Below are 20,468 nucleotides of genomic sequence, written 5' to 3'. Positions count from 1 at the left end.
AACGGAGAAATGTACACGCGTATGTCACATCCACATCGGGATCAGAGTCAATATTTTTGCGTGTTTTTAATTTCGCGAATAGCACCCGACTCGCGAAATTCGGGAAAATAAAAACCTCGCGAAATATTCGGCGTATACAGTACCTAGAACTTCCAACATCACTTTCATTGTACTGTGTGTGTAGGGGGATAGGGGCTTAGTTTGAAGACTCCTCTACTTCAAGCATGTCCTCTCAGTGTGTGTGTGTGTATATGTGTATGTGTGTGTGTTATATGTGTGTTCTTTGCAAATGCCCTAAATAACATCAACCATGCCAGGAATTGTGTAAGCACCAGCCAAATGAGGACATTCTGTGTTACTCGATAATTGGAGGGTACTGATAATGCTGGTCACAGCACCACAACGTCATGACAACCAAATCCACTGGCATGGGTTCACATATACTGTAACAGGATTTAGGTTAGTGTGTGCTTAAGATATTGACCGATTCGGGTTCGTTGAGGGCAGCAGACATTTTACGGCACAGGGCGCAGCCATAGTGGGTGTATCAGCCGACCCCCCCTGCTCTCCCCCACCCCCAGGCAACATGTTTATCACGCACTTGTAACAAAGGTTCGCGCACTATCAAGCATTCGCGCACTCAGTACGAGACGCCTATTGGCTAAAGCAGTTTTTCATTCTGCGCGCGTGCTAATGTAGGGAGAGGGGTGGGGGAGTGCGGAGGGGGGGTCGGCTGATACACCCACTATGGCTGCGCCCATGCCAAAAATACACATAGCGCGTCACAGAATCGGTCAATACTTTGCAAAGTGCACATGGTCCACCATCTCTTGATGGATCATCATCATCATAATAATAATAAAACATGGATACTTGTGTATGAGGTTCACTATTAAAGGACACGTTCACCTTCATATACATGTCGATTTAGAGAATGCATCAATATTTAACAGAACACATCAGTGAAAGTTTGTGGAAAATTGGACAATCCGTTGGAAAGTTACACATTTTTAAAGTTTCAGTGCACCGTCGCTGGATGAGAAGTCTGCTACAGCTTGTGATGTCACATGTGAAGAACAAAGAAAATTCAACATACATGTATTTTCACTTTCTTGTATAATAAAAGAGCACTTGACTTGCCTCTTTCAGAAGGCAGGGAGAATGACATTACCCTAACAAATAAATGACAAGTCGCGGGAATGTGTTGGGGTTTTTTTTCAAAAAAAGAAATTTTGTGAAATTCCCTTTATATTTTCCGTAGTTATAGTTCTATACATGTGAAATCATCAACTGCAGTAGTCTTCTCATCCAGCAGTGATTGTGCAGTAACTTTTAAAAAATCATAACTCTTGAATGGATTGCCTGTTTTTCCTCAAATTTTCATTGATGTGTTCTCATATTGCTGCATTTACTCCAACCCACATGTATATAATAGGGTGAACTTGTCCTTTAGTGGTATAAAAAGGTACACATTGGATAAATTCACACTTCATGAACTTTGAACTCTTTGGTAGTACATGTAATTACTAGCTTTGAGCAATAGAGAAATAATCCTTGGCACATGCATAGAAGAGAAACATAAATAAAAAAAATAAAAAAAAATGTTTGATTTGAAGGTGGAGTGCACTCTTGCCAATCTCTATTGGGGCTCACACATACATAGAAACAAACATGCACACACATGAATAAATTATCACTAAAACCAAACACCCAGAACAACCTTTATGGCACATGAAGGACACCAACAACTTCACACACATATGCCAGTCACATCAACCACAGAAACTTCCCTCTTGGGATTTCTTACTGATCCAATAAAGTTTTCAGGTATTCAAGGACTTGACTGTATCATTTAATGATTTAATTCATACGGGTACACACACAAACTACCATCCCAGTTAAACTGGCAATGATAGGCACATGTGTAGATCCAAGAAAAGACCCCTAATTTGTTGATTTTGATATAAACAGCTAAATGTGAAAATCGTATGACAATCAAGCAGCTTATCACACACCAAAAAAACAAACACTGTTAAAGTAGATAATTCATGTGAGTAATTTTTTGCGCTCCATAGCATAAAATGAGTTTCACACGTTTTTAATTCTGTAGAATCAAAACAACTACTAGAACATATTGCAAGCAAAAACATTCACATGCTTTTTTTGAGCTAATTTCTGGTGGAACGAAATGCACAAAAAATGCTAATACTGCGAAAATTTCCAATTTTACAGTATCAAAAGGTAAAGCTTGAAAATAATAGTTACAAGATGATTTATCAGAGCCTCACCTGACCAAGCTAACATATGCAGATATCAAACAGGAAAGCAAAACTGCACACCCCTCCCCAGGAATTATATTGTCCATCAAAGTGGGTAGAGCAGCACTTGGGTAGAGCAGCACTTCACTATTGTCTTCATTATTCTATTGGTGATGGACTTGAAACCATCTCACTTCTGCATCTCATTTCATCCAAAACCTGAAACAAAACTGGTGACCCTGTCAAGACTGAATATAATGACAGCTTCCCCAATGCTCGGAGCCCATCTGTCTCAAGATGATAGCTCTGTAACTGATCTTGGGAGATTGTGATTACATACTAATTCACAAGGGAATGGGATGCTTCCAAAGGAGATGCTCAGAGGTGATGGCCAGCAACATCATTAACCAGCCAGAGGCAAAGGAGACAGCTGCAATTTGTATTACACATCCAGATGAAACAGAAAGGCAATTCTACGAGGAGCTGGCACTGGCAGAAGCTCAAGGAAAAATAAAATGGCAGTTCTTCATCGTGACTTGTTAATTGCCCCATGCATACATGTACATTCCAGTTTGTTGGTTGTTCCACAACTAAAATGCATTCTTAATTAAGAAAGATTGCTGGGTGATAAAATTTCAACCTAGATGTTCAATGATACTCTTGAGGCATACAACTGTACCAGGGGCGGATCCAGGAATTCCGTAAAGAGGGGGCGTGTTTACAAAAATAAAGGGGGGCGCACGCACCCCTCCCCCCATTTTTTTCTTTTTATTTCTTTTGTTTCAACAAAAAATAAAGGGGGGGCGTGCGCCGGTTGCTGTCCTCCCTGGATCCGCCCCTGTGTGCATAACTGAAGCCCACCTGAGTAAACTTGCTCTTCTTGCTTCATAACACTGCTGCAGTGATTCACAATTTTGGAAATGGTGGTTCGATTCAAAAGACTGTCTCAACAACTGCACACACAATAACATAATGATAACAGTCAAGGAAATTATACATGGTACTTTCAGTCATGACATTGTTTTCTTTATTCCAAACCATAATCATAGGCTGACTAAGCACTATTTACACACACAGATCAAGAGAGTTTGGCATGGGCTAAAGAATGAACCTGCACACAGGGCGCGACATTAGTGGTGGCCCAGAGACACTACAAATTTATGTTGGGCCACCAAATTTCCCAAAAGGCTATCTTTTGGTGGACCAATCAGGCAGCTAAAATTCAAATCACTAGGTAATTTTTCATTTCCTCTTTATTTTGGGCCACTATACTCATTTGTTGGGCCACAAAAATTCCAAATTCAAAGACTTTTGAAAAAAGTTAATGTTGAGCCCTGCTGTACACATTATCCATCTTCCTTTTCATAACACAGATTTCCATACAAGGAGAAACAAAACAAATATTCCTTTTCTTCTTCTTCTTTTTAGTCCCAGAGGAGCAAACCTCATTTTCTGTCATTTTCTTCTATCATAATTGACTACTGCCATCACAAAATAATGTGATATGATGAACTGAATTCCATAATACTGAAGACCGTGACTTTTCAGTGTACACACATCAAGCAAAATTCACTGTTGCTTTTCAAGTGTCATCTGTCTGCCTACTGGAAAGAAGACAGAAATTAGAGCTGCACAGATTTCAGTCATCACTATGCAGATCCAACACAATGAGTTTCTGCACCAACTTGACGCCACTGGTGACTACCGGTATTCTTTGCAACACAGTAATGTCACTGAAGTCCAATAGCCAATAGTGGAGGCGTTCTCTTCATTTCCTCTTCATTGCTCTCTTTCCTTCTCCCTTCTTTGGTGGAGCTTTGCCCTTCATCCTCTGTACTCTCTTCATTTCGTCTCTGAAGTCTGCATGCTCATCCCTGGGGGAAAGGAGTAAGAGGAAGAAGAGCCTTATCTTCATGAAAGCAATACATACAGTAGTAAAACAAAACAAAACAAAAGCAAAAAAAACAAGGAAAAGTAGAAATTACGCGGTGCGTAATATATGTCCCTGCCGGAAGTAGCATTTTTTAGCAAAATGTACAATATACAAATTTGTAGGTCAAAAATCAAGGTCAAAGGTCAAAGAAGTCAAAGGTCAAAATTCTGTGTAGAAGTTTTGAAGCGCTCACCTAGTGCCATCACATAAAGCAAACGGAATCAAAATCGGGTAAGAAATGGCGAAGGAGTAGCATTTTGTAGCAAAATGTACAAAAAATGTAGGTCAAAAATTAAGGTCAAAGGTCAAAGAAGTCAAAGGTCAAAATTCTGTGTAGAAGTTTTGAAGCCCTCACCTAGTGCCATCACATAAAGCAAACAGAATCGAAATCGGGTAAGAAATGGCGAAGGAGTAGCATTTTGTAGCAAAATGTACAAAACAGGTCAAAAATCAAGGTCAAAGGTCAAAGAAGTCAAAGGTCAAAATTCTGTGTAGAAGTTTTGAAGCCCTCACCTAGTGCCATCACATAAAACAAACGGAATCGAAATCGGGTAAGAAATGGCGAAGGAGTAGCATTTTGTAGCAAAATGTACAATACAGGTCAAAAATCAAGGTCAAAGGTCAAAGAAGTCAAAGGTCAAAATTCTGTGTAGAAGTTTTGAAGCCCTCACCTAGTGCCATCACATAAAGCAAACGGAATCGAAATCGGGTTGGAAATGGCGAAGGAGTAGCATTTTGTAGCAAAATGTACGATATAGGTCAAAGGTCAAGGTCAAAGGTCACGACTGAAATTCTGAGTAGAAGTTTCAGAGCTCCCATGTAGTGCTATCATATAAAGCAAACAATCAAAATTGGCTCATAAATGACAGAGAAGTAGCAAATTGAAGATTTTGATCACACACGGACGGACACACGGACGCACGGACGGACGCACGGACACACGGACACACACACGTACGGAGCCCGTTTCATAGTCCCCTGCTCGAACTCGTTCGGCGGGGACAAAAAAGACACTGGATGATACTCATGTGAATGTCACATCTACCATAAAACATGATATATTCGTGGCACGAAATTTTCGTGAATTGGAGCTGACCAATTTTTTCGTGGCATGAAATTTTTGCGAATTGCCACTGGCTTTCAATGCATATAGTGTAAACAAGAAATTTCGCATGCATTTTAATTTCATGAATCTTGGAATTGGCGCTCGCGAAATTCGCGAAATAAAAATGCATGCAAACATTCCTCGTTTTACAGTATCACAATGGGCAATGATATTTGTAGTCTGCCTTGGTAGCTTATTTCCTTTCAAAGAGGCAGGAGTCCTGTTTTGCATATAACATTATCATGTAATTGTTAATTTTCTAGATTATTCTGGAATCTTCTGGATCTTATGAGGAATATCATCAAGCTCTTTGACTCTCACTGCATACCAATTTGAGGATGCAGCTGTGGTTTGAAATCAACATCATCTACATGTAGTCTACCAGCTTTATAAAATGTGAGTGACCTGTTATTTCAGTGCAGTGAATTGTAGCACTTGCAAATTTTTCTACAAACCACTTCAGATCCACTAAATATGACCCCGTTTATAGTGCGAGGCTCGGCCGCGGCCAAGGCGCGGCCGAGCCCAGCCCCGCTTCAGTGTAAACGCGCAAAAGGCCAAATGCGAGGCCAAAATTGGCCTCGCATTTGGCCTCGCTCTGGAGGTGGTCTCGGCCGCGGCCAAGCCGCGGCCGAGCCCGGCCTCTTCTTGGTGTAAACGCAAACTGGGCCAAATGCGAGGCCAATTGCGCGGCCAATTTTAGTCTGGCTTCCAAACCCTCTGACTGTATCTTTCGCTATTCAGGATATTAACCCCCTCAACGTGGAAAACTAGTATAGTTTAAGGTGGTTTTGTCCTGCAAAGGATTTTTTCCTTCGGCAAAGGCCTTTGCCCGAACGGCGACTTCGTCGCCACGGAATTCATTTGGCAAAGGGTCTGAAAACCAGACAATACCAAATTGCGTTTGTTTACAAGCAGAGCGCCACTACGACAAAATATTGAAAGGTTTGAATCAAAAGCGCGGCCGAGCCCAGCAGTGTAAATGGACAAAATTGCGAGGCTCGGCCGCGCAATTGAGGCCGGACTGTAAACGGGGTCTATGAAAAAAGCCTCACAGCATGTCAGCAACAAAAGATCTGCCAGGGTACATTGATATTCATCACTGAACAGAAAAATCACATTTCAAGATTATGAGATACAGTCAACGCACCTATACAATCCAAGAAATCTGAGGTATTTCATCAGCTTGTAGGTTTCCGTATGGGGTGGATAGTAGTCCACAATATGTTTCCTCATTTCTCTTGGCTTCTCACTCATCATCTGCACTACCTTCATTGACTGGGATGTCGTAGGCTTGTACACTTCCCCAAAGATGCGGGCACTGAGTCGCGCCATGCGGCGGGCATAGTTGGAAGCCATGTCCTAAAGAAAGAAAAAAAAAAAGAAGAAAACATTGTTGAAAAAATTCTGAAAGCATTCATCTCCATTTTAATAGTTCAATGCAACATAGACTTTTCAAATATATCTGTACTGGTGCAAATCATTACTCAGTACCATACATGTATTTGCATTCCAGAACAAAGAAATATCAGGAAAAATGTTATGTTGTTACACTCAATTAAAATTTGGACCTGAATCACAGTCATTAAGTTTTATTTGTGCATTTTGTAGTATTTGCACATGTACCTCTGTATATTACAAGCTACAACCTAGTAACAGATATTTTTAACCCTAACTAGCCCGGGGGGGGGGGGGGGGGGGGGGGGGGGGAGTGCGCGATGTATCGCTATCGCGAAAAGCTATCGCCCGACGTTTCATGACTTATTTCTTTCGAGTCTCCCGCATCTTTTGACACCAAATTTGTGATGCCCGGGTGCCCGGTTCCGAAGTTGCGCATAAATATGTACGTGCATGTCAGACCAAAAATTGCTCACAAACGTGAATTCGTGTACAATTTCAATGCAAACTGTGTTTACAGGCAAATTTCATAAAAGCATGATTATTTTGGGGGTTTATTGAGTAAAATCAATAAATAACATATTTTCTTGTTCGGAACAATGTTGCTGACAAATTTCATCGAAAAAACAAAGAAACACATAAGAAATTAAACAAACAAAATACTTGAGAAATTTTTTCTAATTGCACAATTTTTTTCTCTTACATTTGCTAAGGACACTAAAAATAATATTTACACAAGAAAATGTGCCTGTTTTGAGCTTTATTTAGTGATTTATACCAAATTGTCTGATTTCATGCATCATTATGCATAAATTAGCATAATTCAGCATTAATGATAATTTTAAAAAAAAATTAACTTCATAGTACTTTAGATTACGTCATAGGCAATGTGTGTGCCAATTTTCGTCGCAATCACGTGGTCGACGGCCGAGATCTGGAGGGGCCCCCTCCAGCCATATCATCTACCTTAATAGCCCGGCCTAGTTAGGTTTAAAACTCCTTCTAGAGAGGTATAAAGAGAATTCCACAAAAATTCATTTTTCAGGAAAATTATGTTCCATCAAATTGGGAATGATGCTGACACGATATGTTAAGGGCAGTATCCCTGTAATTAATATTCCCCCTGCTTTCTGAAATCAGTTCTTAATAGTCAAGTGATCTTTCATTACACTAGAAAATTGAAAACATGTTGATTTTTTTTAAAATAGATCTTCTTTAGGTCTATATTGTTGTTCACACATGAATAATGTCATAAATACTCAAGTAGGTGACTATAGTATCCTTATCCAGTGGTTCCAACACCAAAAACTTTACAAATTTAACAGTTAGAACTTTTGCAATGATTCAATTGACTGTCCGATTTTCCTCAAAAATTCACTGAGATGTGTTATTGTTGCTGCTTTCACTTATTATTTCTCTTTGGGTTTTGGTTTATTGGGTAGAGCGTGCCTTCCGGTATTTATTCCTTTCTACATAATCACGTTAGGCCTACCCTGGCCTTAGCCCGACCAGACGCTGTTAATACGCTACGCGAATACAGCGTCTGACCAACGAGCGGGCACCTACAAAGTGGGGAACCACAACACAACTACAAAACTTATGAAAATTCGTACGTTCTTTATAAACAATGTACACGTTACCAAACGTTACTCACCTTAAGTGCATGCTTGTATTACAGAAGGTTCGTAAGTCCATTGAGAGCCCTCGTGATAAGTCCGTGGAACCAAAAAATGATACTTTCTGGCGGATTCCCTAACACCGTCAGGGTTCATCGTTGCAGAATTCAAAATGGCGCCTTGATCTCTGCGGAAATCTTTTGCGTGCGTGCGATGCGCTGCTTGAGTGTTGGTGTAGCAGCACGGTCGACAGCGCGACCTTTTGAAAAGGCATTCAGATCATGTGACCTCCCGGATATTGGAAATGGCCTGGCGTGAAAGACGATGTACCGTTCGTGAACCGTTCACACATGCTGCATATAACCATCATTTTAGGTAAGTTATCAAATCTAAATTTCAATATTCATAGCATAGATTAGCCCGACCAGACGCTGTTAATACGCTACGCGAATACAGCGTCTGACCAACGAGCGGGCACCTACAAAGTGGGGAACCACAACACAACTACAAAACTTATGAAAATTTATACGTTCTTTATAAACAATGTACACGTTACCAAACGTTACTCACCTTAAGTGCATGCTTGTATTACAGAAGGTTCGTAAGTCCATTGAGAGCCCTCGTGATAAGTCCGTGGAACCAAAAAATGATACTTTCTGGCGGATTCCCTAACACCGTCGGGGTTCATCGTTGCAGAATTCAAAATGGCGCCTTGATCTCTGCGGAAATCTTTTGCGTGCGTGCGATGCGCTGCTTGAGTGTTGTGGTGTAGCAGCACGGTCGACAGCGCGACCTTTTGAAAGGGCATTCAGATCATGTGACCTCCCGGATATTGGAAATGGCCTGGCGTGAAAGACGATGTACCGTTCGTGAACCGTTCACACATGCTGCATATAACCATCATTTTAGGTAAGTTATCAAATCTAAATTTCAATATTCATAGCATAGATATGAAGTCTCATTATCATTTTGTTCGTCAGATGAGTTTGAAGTGACAAAAAAATGATCTAAAGTATCAAAATTCAATCCGATCGCATGCTATCGTTGGACCCTCTTCGTGTTTGGAGCTTCGTTGGTACAGCCCTGTCGCGCTACGTATGTACAGCGGCGACTGGGCTGTGTATAGTTAAGCATAGATATGAAGTCTCATTATCATTTTGTTCGTCAGATGAGTTTGAAGTGACAAAAAAATGATCTAAAGTATCAAAATTCAATCCGATCGCATGCTATCGTTGGACCCTCTTCGTGTTTGGAGCTTCGTTGGTACAGCCCTGTCGCGCTACGTATGTACAGCGGCGACTGGGCTGTGTATAGTTACCCTGGCCTGATCTTCGATTAGGGAAATTTAAACCTGGAAAGAATGAACATGTTGTAACAATATGATCTTGACTTTGTTACAAAGTAATTCTAAATGGGGAACTGTGCTTAAAATTCAAGCAGCTTTGAATTAGATTAGATTTCTACTAACTGTTAGAAAACCTCCGTTATTGCGTTAAATTGCCCTGTATGGATCTGTATTTTAATCACTTGATTCAATTCACATTTCTAAATTGACGCCCTCTGCTCTGCTCTGCTCTGCCTGGCTCGGGTAGCTGCTCGTGCTCTGGCGACTTTAATCATGTCAATATTAAAATCGACTTTAAAATTAGTTAAGGCTTATTGCGCTGCATATCGTCTCCATAATGTCACTTTTAGATTTAGTACGTTTTGGCACAAGGTAGCTTCATCAGACTCAGAGTCGGCCTCTTCGAAAGCTGGTGAATAAACCCCACACGGCACTACGAGTAGGAATGAACGAGGCACTCAGCCGCGGGAGCGCGGCACAGCGCAAGGCAGGCATAGCGCAGTGCACGTTTACAGTAGAATTCTAGTTTGCTAGCTCGTCTTGTGGCAGCGAGTCGACGTTATATCTCTACACTTGGGACCGAGGAGCTCATATCGCGTGCTAGTTGAGGTTCCTCCTGCTGTCAGTTTAAAATCCTTACAAAATGAATGAATGAATGCGTCCAAATGTACATAATAATAATCGCAAACCTACCTTTTACTGCTCCACGTCCTGTTGCCAGCAATTTGACCTAGGTGACTTTGCCAGGACCGAGCCAAAGGCCAAGAGAGGCGTCACTTGCACTCCTAGGCAGCGTACTTCGTAAATTTTGTCAACCACGCATACATATTGACCGATTCTGTGACGCGCTATCTATGTGTATAATTTGATAATTTTGGCATGGGCAGCGCCATTACTGCGGTGTATCCTCCGACCCCCCCCCCCCCTCCTCTCTCCCCACCCCTCTCACGCGCGCAGAATGAAAAACTGATGCATGGTTGTTTTAGCCAATGGGCATCTCGTACTGAGTGCGCGAATGCTTGCTTAGTGCGCGAACCTTTGTTACAAGTGCGCGATAAACATGTTGCCCTTGGGGTGGGGGAGAGCAGGGGGGGTCGGCTGAGACACCGCAATTTGAGCTCATGGCTGCGCCCAGTGCCATAAAATGTCTGCTGCCCTCAACGAACCCGAATCGGTCAATATCACGTTCTGTGATGCGCGCATTCGTCATGGGGGGGGGGGGGGGGAGCCTAGCTAGCGCATGGGGGGGGGGGAAGGGTGGGGGGGGCTGTAAGGATCGCACTCGGCACGCAGCGCATGGTGTACACTTTACTGAGTATTCGGTACACGAATGATCGACAGTCGACGACTATAGACTAGCGACAAGACGAATATCACAGACTACTGTAAACGAGGAATGTTCGCGTGCATTTTAATTTCGCGAATTTCGCGAGCGCCAAGATTCGCGAAATTAAAATGCACGCGAAAGTTCTTGTCCACACTATATGCATTGAATGCCAGTGGCAGTTCGCGAAAATTTCATGCCGCAAAAAAGGCCATCAGCTCCAATTCGTGAAAAATTCATGCCGCGAATATATCATGTTTTACAGTACCTAAATTGATTTGCATTTATTTAATGTATATTTTCTGTTTTTTCTTAGTTCTTTCAGAGATTCTTTCAAAAGTTCATAGCTGGAAATTGATCACCTCAGATTGTGATCGATGCATAGTATTCTTATGAATTTATTTTTCATCTATAGGTTTTTGTTTCATCTGCAAATGGTAGGCCTAAATACTTCCAGTACTACCCGATAATGCCTTTAATAATAACTGTATCTCATAATACTTGTTTCAAAACAAAACAAAAACAAAAAATCACCACTGGCCAAAAAGCTTGTAAAAGATTGTCCGGTAATGTATCACATCTACTAGTATGCTGAGTGGGATAAGGGATGTTTCAATACAAAGGAAAGATTGATCAATAAAGCTATATATGCATGCATTTACATGTACTAGTACATTGTATTTCTTTTACCAGAATCACCTTTTGGGTGTTTGTTGAAACACTTTCATAGATTTCAACAGAGTTATCTAATATCTTCATTTTTTTTTTTCACTTTTGTAGCGCATGTCATACGTAGCTAATCTCAGAAAGACAAGACCAGTAGATCAGTATACAAATAATGAATGCTAATGAGTGCAATGGACAGAATATTTCATGAGGTGAAAGATGAAATGAACCATTCAACGTTGCACAGCCGAGTTGAATGGATAAAAAATTCATCTTTCAAAGAATGAAATATTCTGTCATGAATGAAAAACATTTATTATTTTATATTATGCCTAAAATAGATTGATGTTTTATCAATTCACAAACAAGAGAGAATCCGAGATTGTGAGAGTGCTCACTGAGCGCTTTACGCTAGCGCGCTGTCACATGCACACTGCAAACGCAATTGTATCGAGCTCTTAGCGAGCGTGCAATGGAGCAAATTGTATGGATCCAAAATTGCACGGTAAATTGAGCCACAATTGTACCGATGATGACGTCATAGTGAAATGGGCCGAATGATCAATGTCAAACAACCAATCAAATGACAAGGATCTTTTCAGGTGTTATGTATTAATAGGAAATATAGCATGTTATGTGCAGCCATAGAGTTATTGTATTAATTAGGACTGTATTGACTCTAGTTTCTGCATTGAAATGGCATGGCTCTAAAGAATGATGATGTTATGAGCGCTACAGTCTACCATCAGTTGAACCAATGATGATGCCAATGATAACAATATAAGTATGACAGAATAAAGCCAGGTCCTACCATGGGTCTGCAAATGACTGCAAATGACTGTTTATCTTCTCTGGCCATACTTGGGACAAAAGTATGACCACATTCACACATTCATTTCTGCATAAAATTTTGTGTAATCTTTATTATCATGTAGAGTATACTAAATAACCAAATGTCGTACAAGATATCCGAAGTTTCACAACAGATGTACAAAATGTATACATATACAGCTGTATAACAAGAAAAAAAAACTCACAAAAGAAAATCCTTAATGGAAATCAAATGTTTACTACATCAGTGAAAAGAGAAAGAGAAATTATGGTAAAATACATCGCAATGACAATACATACACTGTCTTCTTTAAAAAATGAAAAAAAGTGAAAGGTTCTGGGTATTGCAGGTACACACATGTGACAGGCGACTACCGTTATAACTGCATCTTCATGTATAAAAGTTTTAAAGACTGGCAGGTTTTGTTTGTTTTTGTTTTTGTTTTGTTTTGTTTGTTTTTTGTTCAGTGGGGGGGGGGGGGGGTATTTGAAACTTTCTTTACACCTGAGCAATTACACAGGGCTCAACATGAGCTGTGCCTAAGAGGCCAAGGGCCACTAAAAATTGGTGTTCAGCCACCTAATTCATCTTTTGGTGGCCCAATTGGGCAACTAATGTAACATTTAAAATGGACTGTTACTGCTGTTTTTATTTTGTGTCACTATATATCTTTTTGGGGCCACCAAATTTCAGATCTGCAGACTATCTTCTTCCGATAAGTACATCACTCTCAAAGAGTATTGTCGTACTAGGTGCTATAGGTGTGACTACAGGAACAAACATCACATCTGGTGTAAGAAGATAAACTTAATGGTGCAAGTAAAAAAGAAACATCCTTAGTATGAGGGTTATCGGAGTGTAAGTGGTTTCAAACTGCTCCGAAAGGTCTCGAGAGATGGAGCTGAAACCACAGCTGTGGGAAGGCCATTCCAGATGCAAACAACACTTTGGTGGTCTGAACTGGCCACCAGACAAGAAAGTTCCTGTCAAGTCCTGAATTAAGTACTGTAAAATGAGGAATGTTCACATGCATTTTAATTTTGTGAGAGCCAAGATTTGCGAAATTAAAATTCACACGAAAGTTGTTGTCTACATTATATATCTTGAATGTTAGAGGCAACTCGCGAAAATTTCATGCCGCAATAAAGGCTGTCGGCTCCTATTCCCAAAAATTTCATGCCGTGAAATTATCATGTTTTACAGTATACAAAGTTGGATAATGATTTTGGGACCTGAATTGTTTCATCTGTGTTTGTTGTAGTGGGAGTGTAACACACTAATAGCATCCTTAACATAAAATTCATACCAAGGCAGATGCTACAGAACAGAGAAAGAAAAAAAGGAAAATGAAAAGTGAGAGACACAAGAACTGATATGCTATGAATCTACATGAAGCAATGTGGAATGCCCCATCATATTTCACTCCAAGAGATGATGTCACCGTGTGTAAAGTTCAGTCAGCTCGGTATGGTCAGCATTTGCGTAATAGGACTGTATGAACATTTACTTTACATAGAGAGCTGGCAAACATAAGTATTATACGGCTAAATTTCAGGTAAAACTTTTATCATGTTTAAAAATATTTTATACAGTATGTCCCAAAAAAAATTACAACGGGGCCCTCCGCAATGATATCTTTAAGAATAGTGAATCAATCTAAATACAAATTCAGGGTATGAAACTATAACTCATTGCCCACATCTTACAGAAAATCCCATTCGATTTGCTTCAGTGGTCAAAGAGTAATGAGGAATTTTGTAGAGGATGTCGGGAATCCCTTCTGTCCAAATTCTGTCTATTATTCACACACAAGAGCATTGAATTGCTAAAATTGGAAGAATGAGACTCATGACATGCTTTAGAACAATCCACATTTCTCTGTGACCGCTTATTCAAATTGATTGGGGTTTTCTGCAAAATAGAGCTAAGATGTTATATTTTAAGACCCTGAAGTAGCACTTAGACAGGTTGATCATATAGGGTGCTATCAATTCGAAAAGCTGATTGTAATTTTGGGGGCGACTTACTGCAGTATGTCCCCAAAAAAATTACAATCAGATTTCGCATTGATAACGCCCAATATGATTACATTTCTAAGTACTACTTCAGGGTCTTAAAATGTCACATTTTAGCTCTATTTGCAGAAATCCCCATTCAATTTGACTAGTGGTCACGGAGAAATGTGGATTGTTGTAAAGCATGTCATGAATCAGATTCTTCCGAGTTTAGCATTTTGATGATCTTGTGTGTTAATAACAGACAGAACTTGGACAGAAGAGATTCCCGACATCCTCCACAAAATTCTGTATTTCTCTTTGACCACTGAAGCAAATCGAGTGGGGTTTTCTGTAAGATGTGGGCAATGAGTTATAGTTTCATACCCTGAATTTGTATTTAGATTGATTCACTATTTTTAAAGATATCATTGCGGAGGCCACCGTTGTAATTATTTTTGGGACATACTGTACAAATAGTAAATGGTCACAAGTGCAATGGTAAGAGTTTTCGCACGAGGTGAAAGATAGAGGCGCTCTATTCAACGAGGCGAAGCCGAGTTGAATAGTGTGCCTCATCTTTCACCGAGTGCGAAATCTCGTTCCATTGCACGAGTATTAAAAGACGATACACTATTTGTTTTATACAACACCTCGAACGTCAACGAATTTGGTACTCACAGATTCTAGAATTTAGCACAGAAATGGCAACCATTTTCCGGGAAAGACGAATGAGTGGCCTCACAGTCGCAGTCACCGTGTATGTACATGTTGTACATATTGTATGCAAAACGAAGTTGTTTACAAAAAAAAGTGACAAAAGTACGCACTTGTAAGCGCGCTTTTAGTTGTTGAGTGCACGCGGCACATGTTTGTTTATTGTGACATCAGAGCGCGTGCAATAGAACATTTTGATCGAACCAAAATTGCACGCTGAGACAGCCAGAGCGTGTAATAGAACCTTTCACTAAATGTCACGTGATGGGCAATCGACCAATCGGATAGCTACATTCTAAATAGGTGTTGTATAAGTATTTATATTTTAATGCATTATTGTAAGACATGCAAAGTTACTGGGGTCACATACAAATACAGTCAACCTTGCAACCTCGCATGAATTGAATTGAATATTCAATTAATTTCAATCCCTCATAAGTCGAATTTTCTCTAAGTCGAAGCTATTTCTTCGCTTCAGTTTAATTCAAACTTGACTTAGGCAAGATTGACTGTATAAAAATCTTCACAACATTTTTCTGTAGTGACAGTCCATCCGCTAAAGATCATTGCATCATTCATATCATAGTTATGATACATATTGGTCACTTTCATCATCTGTCAAGGGATAGATAAGAGATTCTGAACAAGATTATTACACCTTGTTTTCAAGTCAGTAACATGAATTAAAAAATAAAGCAGCATGAGACAGTCCTCACTGTAGTCCAGATACTGGACGATTTTTATCATCCGCAGTCCCCACACACTCGGCACCCACCCAATGCGCCCAACCGCTGATTGCGACACTCCACCAATTGGTACTCCCGAAAAAATTCAGGAGGGGTGAATTGTGTGATACAGTGTACATACAGACACCATCAACGTACGTCCGTACACACGCGGGCACACTACGAATACAGTCCAGGAAGTGGACTATCCTCACTGCTGAGTTACCACACTGATAGGTAGCTCCGTGTGAACCTACTACAGTATAACCTAATATCTGGCACCTATCATACACCTTCAATAGAAATTGTGTCATCAAATTACCATTTTGATATTCTATGCAAGGAAGGTTCACTGAGGGACTAATTATCACATTCTTCATGATTAAGCTGGTCAGATAAAAACAATGTAAAATTGACAGTGATCATAAAAAGGCACCGCTTATTTGATGAGGGCTTTCTCACACATCTTATTATAATAATGCTCTTAGTCATGATTTTTCTTTTCATTGCACATTGGCAAAGTGATATCTTTGTCATATTTTTTCATGGAAGTTCTCAGAATGATAATAATAATACAATTTTAGCAATGGCAGATGATGGAGAGACTTAAGTCCTTTGAGGAATCAAAGCAGTTTCAAATGGATTATGTTCCTCTTGTGTTAATGTAACATGAACCTTCACAGGTTATGAAATTTTTTAGTAAATTACCCATAACACCTCAGCTATATCTTCTTCTTTTTTCATCGTGTGATGCTTACTCTCCCCCTCTCTTTCTATCACTATGCATGGCATTCTTTTTATTCGTATCTTAACTCATCTCATGTCATATAATTATACTGGTTGCAGAGAAAACAATGTTCACGCAAGTCCAGAACACACTGTATGCAACTGGAGCACAAAATGATTAGACAGCATTTGTAGTTACAACTACAAATCATACAAGAATGCATATACATCTTCACTCAGTAGATCAATTTTCTTGCATGCCTCCAAGAGTGCTGAGGTTGTCGCCGCTCTACCACTTTTGCATTTCCACTTATTTAACATGTCAAATGTTTGTTGAACAACACTCAAGACATTGTTTGCCTTGCACTGATAGATAGTAGCCTTGTTGAAGCCCAGGTAGAGACCGAGGGTCTCCCAGTGCTCTCCAAGGCCCTTGGCAAGCTCCAACAATTGTAAGTCATTAAGTACCAAGTGCGGGTGCCGAGGCTGGCGAGCATCACTTGGTTGGCGAGCATCACTTGGTTGGCGAGCATCACTTGGTTGGCGAGCATCACTTGGTTGGCAGACAGGGAAACCAGGGCGGAGTGTGGCTGCTTCTTCATTCCCCATCCTCACACTGATAGAGTCCTGACATTCTGCTCAAGAAAGACAATCGAATAAACAGAAGGGACAGAGAACCATCAATACTCACATATATGTGTGTAGTTAAAATACATTAGCCCTTACTTGTAGATGTAAAAGAACCTTTGGAAATACATCTGTTGTATGACAAGGATATGATCACCAATAGTAGAATACACTCTCAAATATAATAACAATTGTAAGGCTCATGATGTTTTCAATAGAAGATCAAATCCACATTCAAGATGACTTTTATGCATTGAATACAAGTACATGTACTCAAGAAAATAGGAAAATGGAAGTTATGGGAAAACAGTTGTGTAATTGTGAGTAACTCCCTTTTGCAAAGACATCATAAATTATTAAATACATTGCACTCATTTGATATTGACCATAGAGAATTATAGTTGAAACCTAACAGACCCAAAATATTCCTCTAAACACATTTGGATACAAGACACATGGGAGGAAAAAATTGGAGAAAGATGACATTAAGACACATAACCTATCATCCTTAAGGTTTTCTGGTTGCTATCACTGTAATTGCAGTGAGGCTACAATGGTAGTCTTCTGCATACAATTATCTCTCATGTTTACCAGAAAAATATTTACTGTGAGTAAATATTCCATTGATTTACATGCTTTGTATTGATCATGATTACTGCACAATACTACTGCTTTTGTTTTTCTATTCGTGTAATGTTACAATTTTGTCATTCTACGTGTAAATCGTTAAACTTGTAATTCTTTGTCTTGTGTCTTTGAAATTCGTATTGAATGCGGAAATAAACCATACCAAACCAAACCAAACCAAACCAAACCAAACCAAACCAAACCAATTACTGTTATTGTATGTTTTACATCTAGGGGGTTTGTCATGATATTCACTATTCTGTTCTAAAATTATCTATTCTTAACACAAACCTGTTAGAGGAAACTGCACATCATCGTCATCTTGAATTGCTGCAGTGGACATCTCTTCCAAGTCTTTCACATACTGGTAGAGATGCTTAGAGCCCTCGGTGGCAATCAGGCTGTTTAGGAACGATGTGTATGCACTCATGCCTCTCCTCGGGATGATGTCCATTAGCTCGGACACTTTGTCTCGCCTGGTCGCTTTACACATGATCTTTTCCTCGTCGTGCCTGGTGAGGACCTGATCTCCTACCAGGTGTGGAACAACATCAGTGGCGTCCAGATCGTTGAGGAGAGTGGGACGACTCTTCTCCAGGATCTGCCGATGAAACTCTGACATGGACATCGTGCGATGACTCCTTGAGACAGAGAGTGGTGGAGAGAGCATCAAAAGAGTAAAGTGTTGTGGAGTTAGTGATGTGAGGAGGGAGAAACATGAGAAGTCTTAAAGCCAAAAGTAAAAACGTAGCTCTCAGAAGGGCTCAAAATTCATCTTTCGCATTTTGGAATTAGCCTGTAATACTGCGAAAGGGTCTGCCAAGAAACTTTTCAGGCTGACACGGTTTGTCAGGTGATGATTTGTTTTTGGAGTATTTTTAAATTGATCAACAGTGTAGAATAATTCTGATTGTAGTACACAACTACTTTTATTCGAAAAGAGCCCCCCCCCCCCCCCCCTTCAGCTTTGTAGGGAGGTAGAATGTTATGCGATGATCGCGATCATGCCCTTGGCCTTGCAATCATATTTTCAAATACGCTGCATGCGATTCACTCTAGCACAAAAGATTAACAGATCAACTGCTGTGGCCCAATTTGTTGATTATCGATAATCAATTATGAAAATTTATGTAGCAACCAACGACGATCGCATACACTCTGATGAGATTGCAGACTTCCGACGAATATCTTTAGCTATTATTTTATATTTTCATCATTAAACAATTGCAATTGTGTTACTACAGCATCATTTCAAACATTTCTTACACATATGTGCACATTTTGGAGCAATAATCAAAAGTTCTGCATGCATATGATTATGAGAACTATATGTCATGAAATTAGTATAGATTTCTTGGTGTCAAACTGAACAGAACTATTATATTCTAAAGAGCACAAAAACAAGTTGAATTACTATTTTGAACAGTATCTAAGGCTTTTGATTGTTTACAACTGAAATGAAATGATCTTGTGCACAATGATCTGACTTTATGGGTGAAGAAATATTTGGGAATATTTTTCATCAAATATGAGATGAAACACTGGCTATTCATTAAATTTGCAACAACAACAAAAAAAGAAGCTACATACAACAAGCAAACACGTCATTCGTATGTGACCTCCTCATTACGGCTCATTTAAATTATATGAAAATCAATACTAGAATCAGTTGGGGGTGTACTGTAGGACGGGGCATGCATCCCTACCCAAGTGACCGTACACTACCACATGAGAACCACTAACTAACTAACCCCGCCCCAGGCCAGTACCAAAACACAATAACTATCACTAAACAGCCGACATGAATCGAATGACTGTTGCCTGTTGGTGGGGTGCTCCGGTGATGGAGTGGTGCTACAGTGTACATACAGTGCGTGTCAGTGGTGCATGGTGGTGATACCTAAATCCGCCACAGAGCTCAGAGCCTGCAATTGACACATAACAGTTACACTACAGTATTTGTACGTTAGTAGGCATTAGTACTTAGTCTACATACAGTAAGCTAGCTCACCGTAAATTTACCTTTTCTCAATTCCACAGTCCGATATTCAGTCAAACTATTTAGAGAGGTGGTGCAGCTGCAGTGGTCAGTGCACTTGTGTTGTTTCGTTGCGCGCGCGTTGACTACTACCTATTTAAGATCACTAGAACTACTCCAAAAACCAAAAGAAGTCCAGGCCAAAGTCCAAGGGATGTTTCGTGGAGACTTCGGATGACCTATAGTCGGCTCGACTTCCTGGATGATGATACTAGAGTATACAATGTAGTCCAGTTTAATAGTCAGAGTAGGCCTACACAGCTTACAGAGAGCAAGTCGCTCTTGTCCCCGTTTCCGTCTGTACACCGGCCGTAGTAGCATAAATTTCACGCTGCTTCCGCATCCTGCGCTGTAGACGACTGTACTTCGAGCGGTAATGTGCCAGCAACGCGCGGACCCCCTCCATAAAAAGTAAGGAAACAAAAACAACAACAAACTGCGGGGATTACCCTTCTCGCCGTATGACGTATGACGGACGCTGTTTCAACACTACACAGTCATGTATAATATGCCTAGCAATATCAGTCGTGTAAACGG

At 40.2% G+C, this 20,468-nt stretch overlaps 2 protein-coding genes across 4 annotated transcripts; both read right to left on the bottom strand.

Moving 5' to 3' along the window:
• Positions 1 to 1,839: 1,839 nt before the first annotated feature.
• LOC140239033 (small ribosomal subunit protein mS33-like) lies at positions 1,840 to 10,481 on the bottom strand. Of its 3 annotated transcripts, none has more exons than XM_072318933.1 (3): positions 10,349 to 10,481; positions 6,447 to 6,658; positions 1,840 to 4,132 (listed from the first exon to the last, which is right to left on the bottom strand). In XM_072318933.1, exons 2-3 carry the CDS (start codon positions 6,653 to 6,655, stop codon positions 4,027 to 4,029), a joined length of 315 nt encoding a protein of 104 aa, XP_072175034.1. In that variant the 5' UTR covers positions 6,656 to 6,658; positions 10,349 to 10,481; the 3' UTR covers positions 1,840 to 4,026. The 3 variants fall into 3 exon arrangements, with proteins under 3 accessions (XP_072175034.1, XP_072175048.1, XP_072175041.1); XM_072318947.1 differs by lacking the exon at positions 10,349 to 10,481 and adding an exon at positions 10,015 to 10,096; XM_072318940.1 differs by lacking the exon at positions 10,349 to 10,481 and adding an exon at positions 9,852 to 9,991.
• A 4,543-nt stretch (positions 10,482 to 15,024) lies between these two features.
• On the bottom strand, positions 15,025 to 20,063 carry LOC140239022 (death domain-containing protein CRADD-like). The gene is made up of 3 exons (XM_072318922.1): positions 19,916 to 20,063; positions 18,185 to 18,534; positions 15,025 to 17,274 (listed from the first exon to the last, which is right to left on the bottom strand). The coding sequence occupies exons 2-3, from the start codon at positions 18,519 to 18,521 to the stop codon at positions 16,841 to 16,843; spliced, it is 771 nt and encodes a 256-aa protein (XP_072175023.1). The 5' UTR covers positions 18,522 to 18,534; positions 19,916 to 20,063; the 3' UTR covers positions 15,025 to 16,840.
• Between the last annotated feature and the right edge of the window lie 405 nt (positions 20,064 to 20,468).

Source organism: Diadema setosum, chromosome 2, assembly GCF_964275005.1.
Source record: "Diadema setosum chromosome 2, eeDiaSeto1, whole genome shotgun sequence".
Lineage (NCBI taxonomy): Eukaryota > Metazoa > Echinodermata > Echinoidea > Diadematoida > Diadematidae > Diadema > Diadema setosum.
This window is presented reverse-complemented; position numbering and strand designations above follow the sequence as displayed.

Bases quoted from the DNA above. Each gene is read 5' to 3' on its own strand.
- LOC140239033 (XM_072318933.1), bottom strand. From the start codon at position 6,655: ATGGCTTCCAACTATGCCCGCCGCATGGCGCGACTCAGTGCCCGCATC. The intron at 4,133-6,446 runs GTGCGTTGACTG...CCTTTCCCCCAG, and splicing joins AGATTTCTTGGATTGTATAG to GGATGAGCATGCAGACTTCA.
- LOC140239022 (XM_072318922.1), bottom strand. From the start codon at position 18,521: ATGTCCATGTCAGAGTTTCATCGGCAGATCCTGGAGAAGAGTCGTCCC. The intron at 17,275-18,184 runs GTTTGTGTTAAG...TTTCTTGAGCAG, and splicing joins TGTGCAGTTTCCTCTAACAG to AATGTCAGGACTCTATCAGT.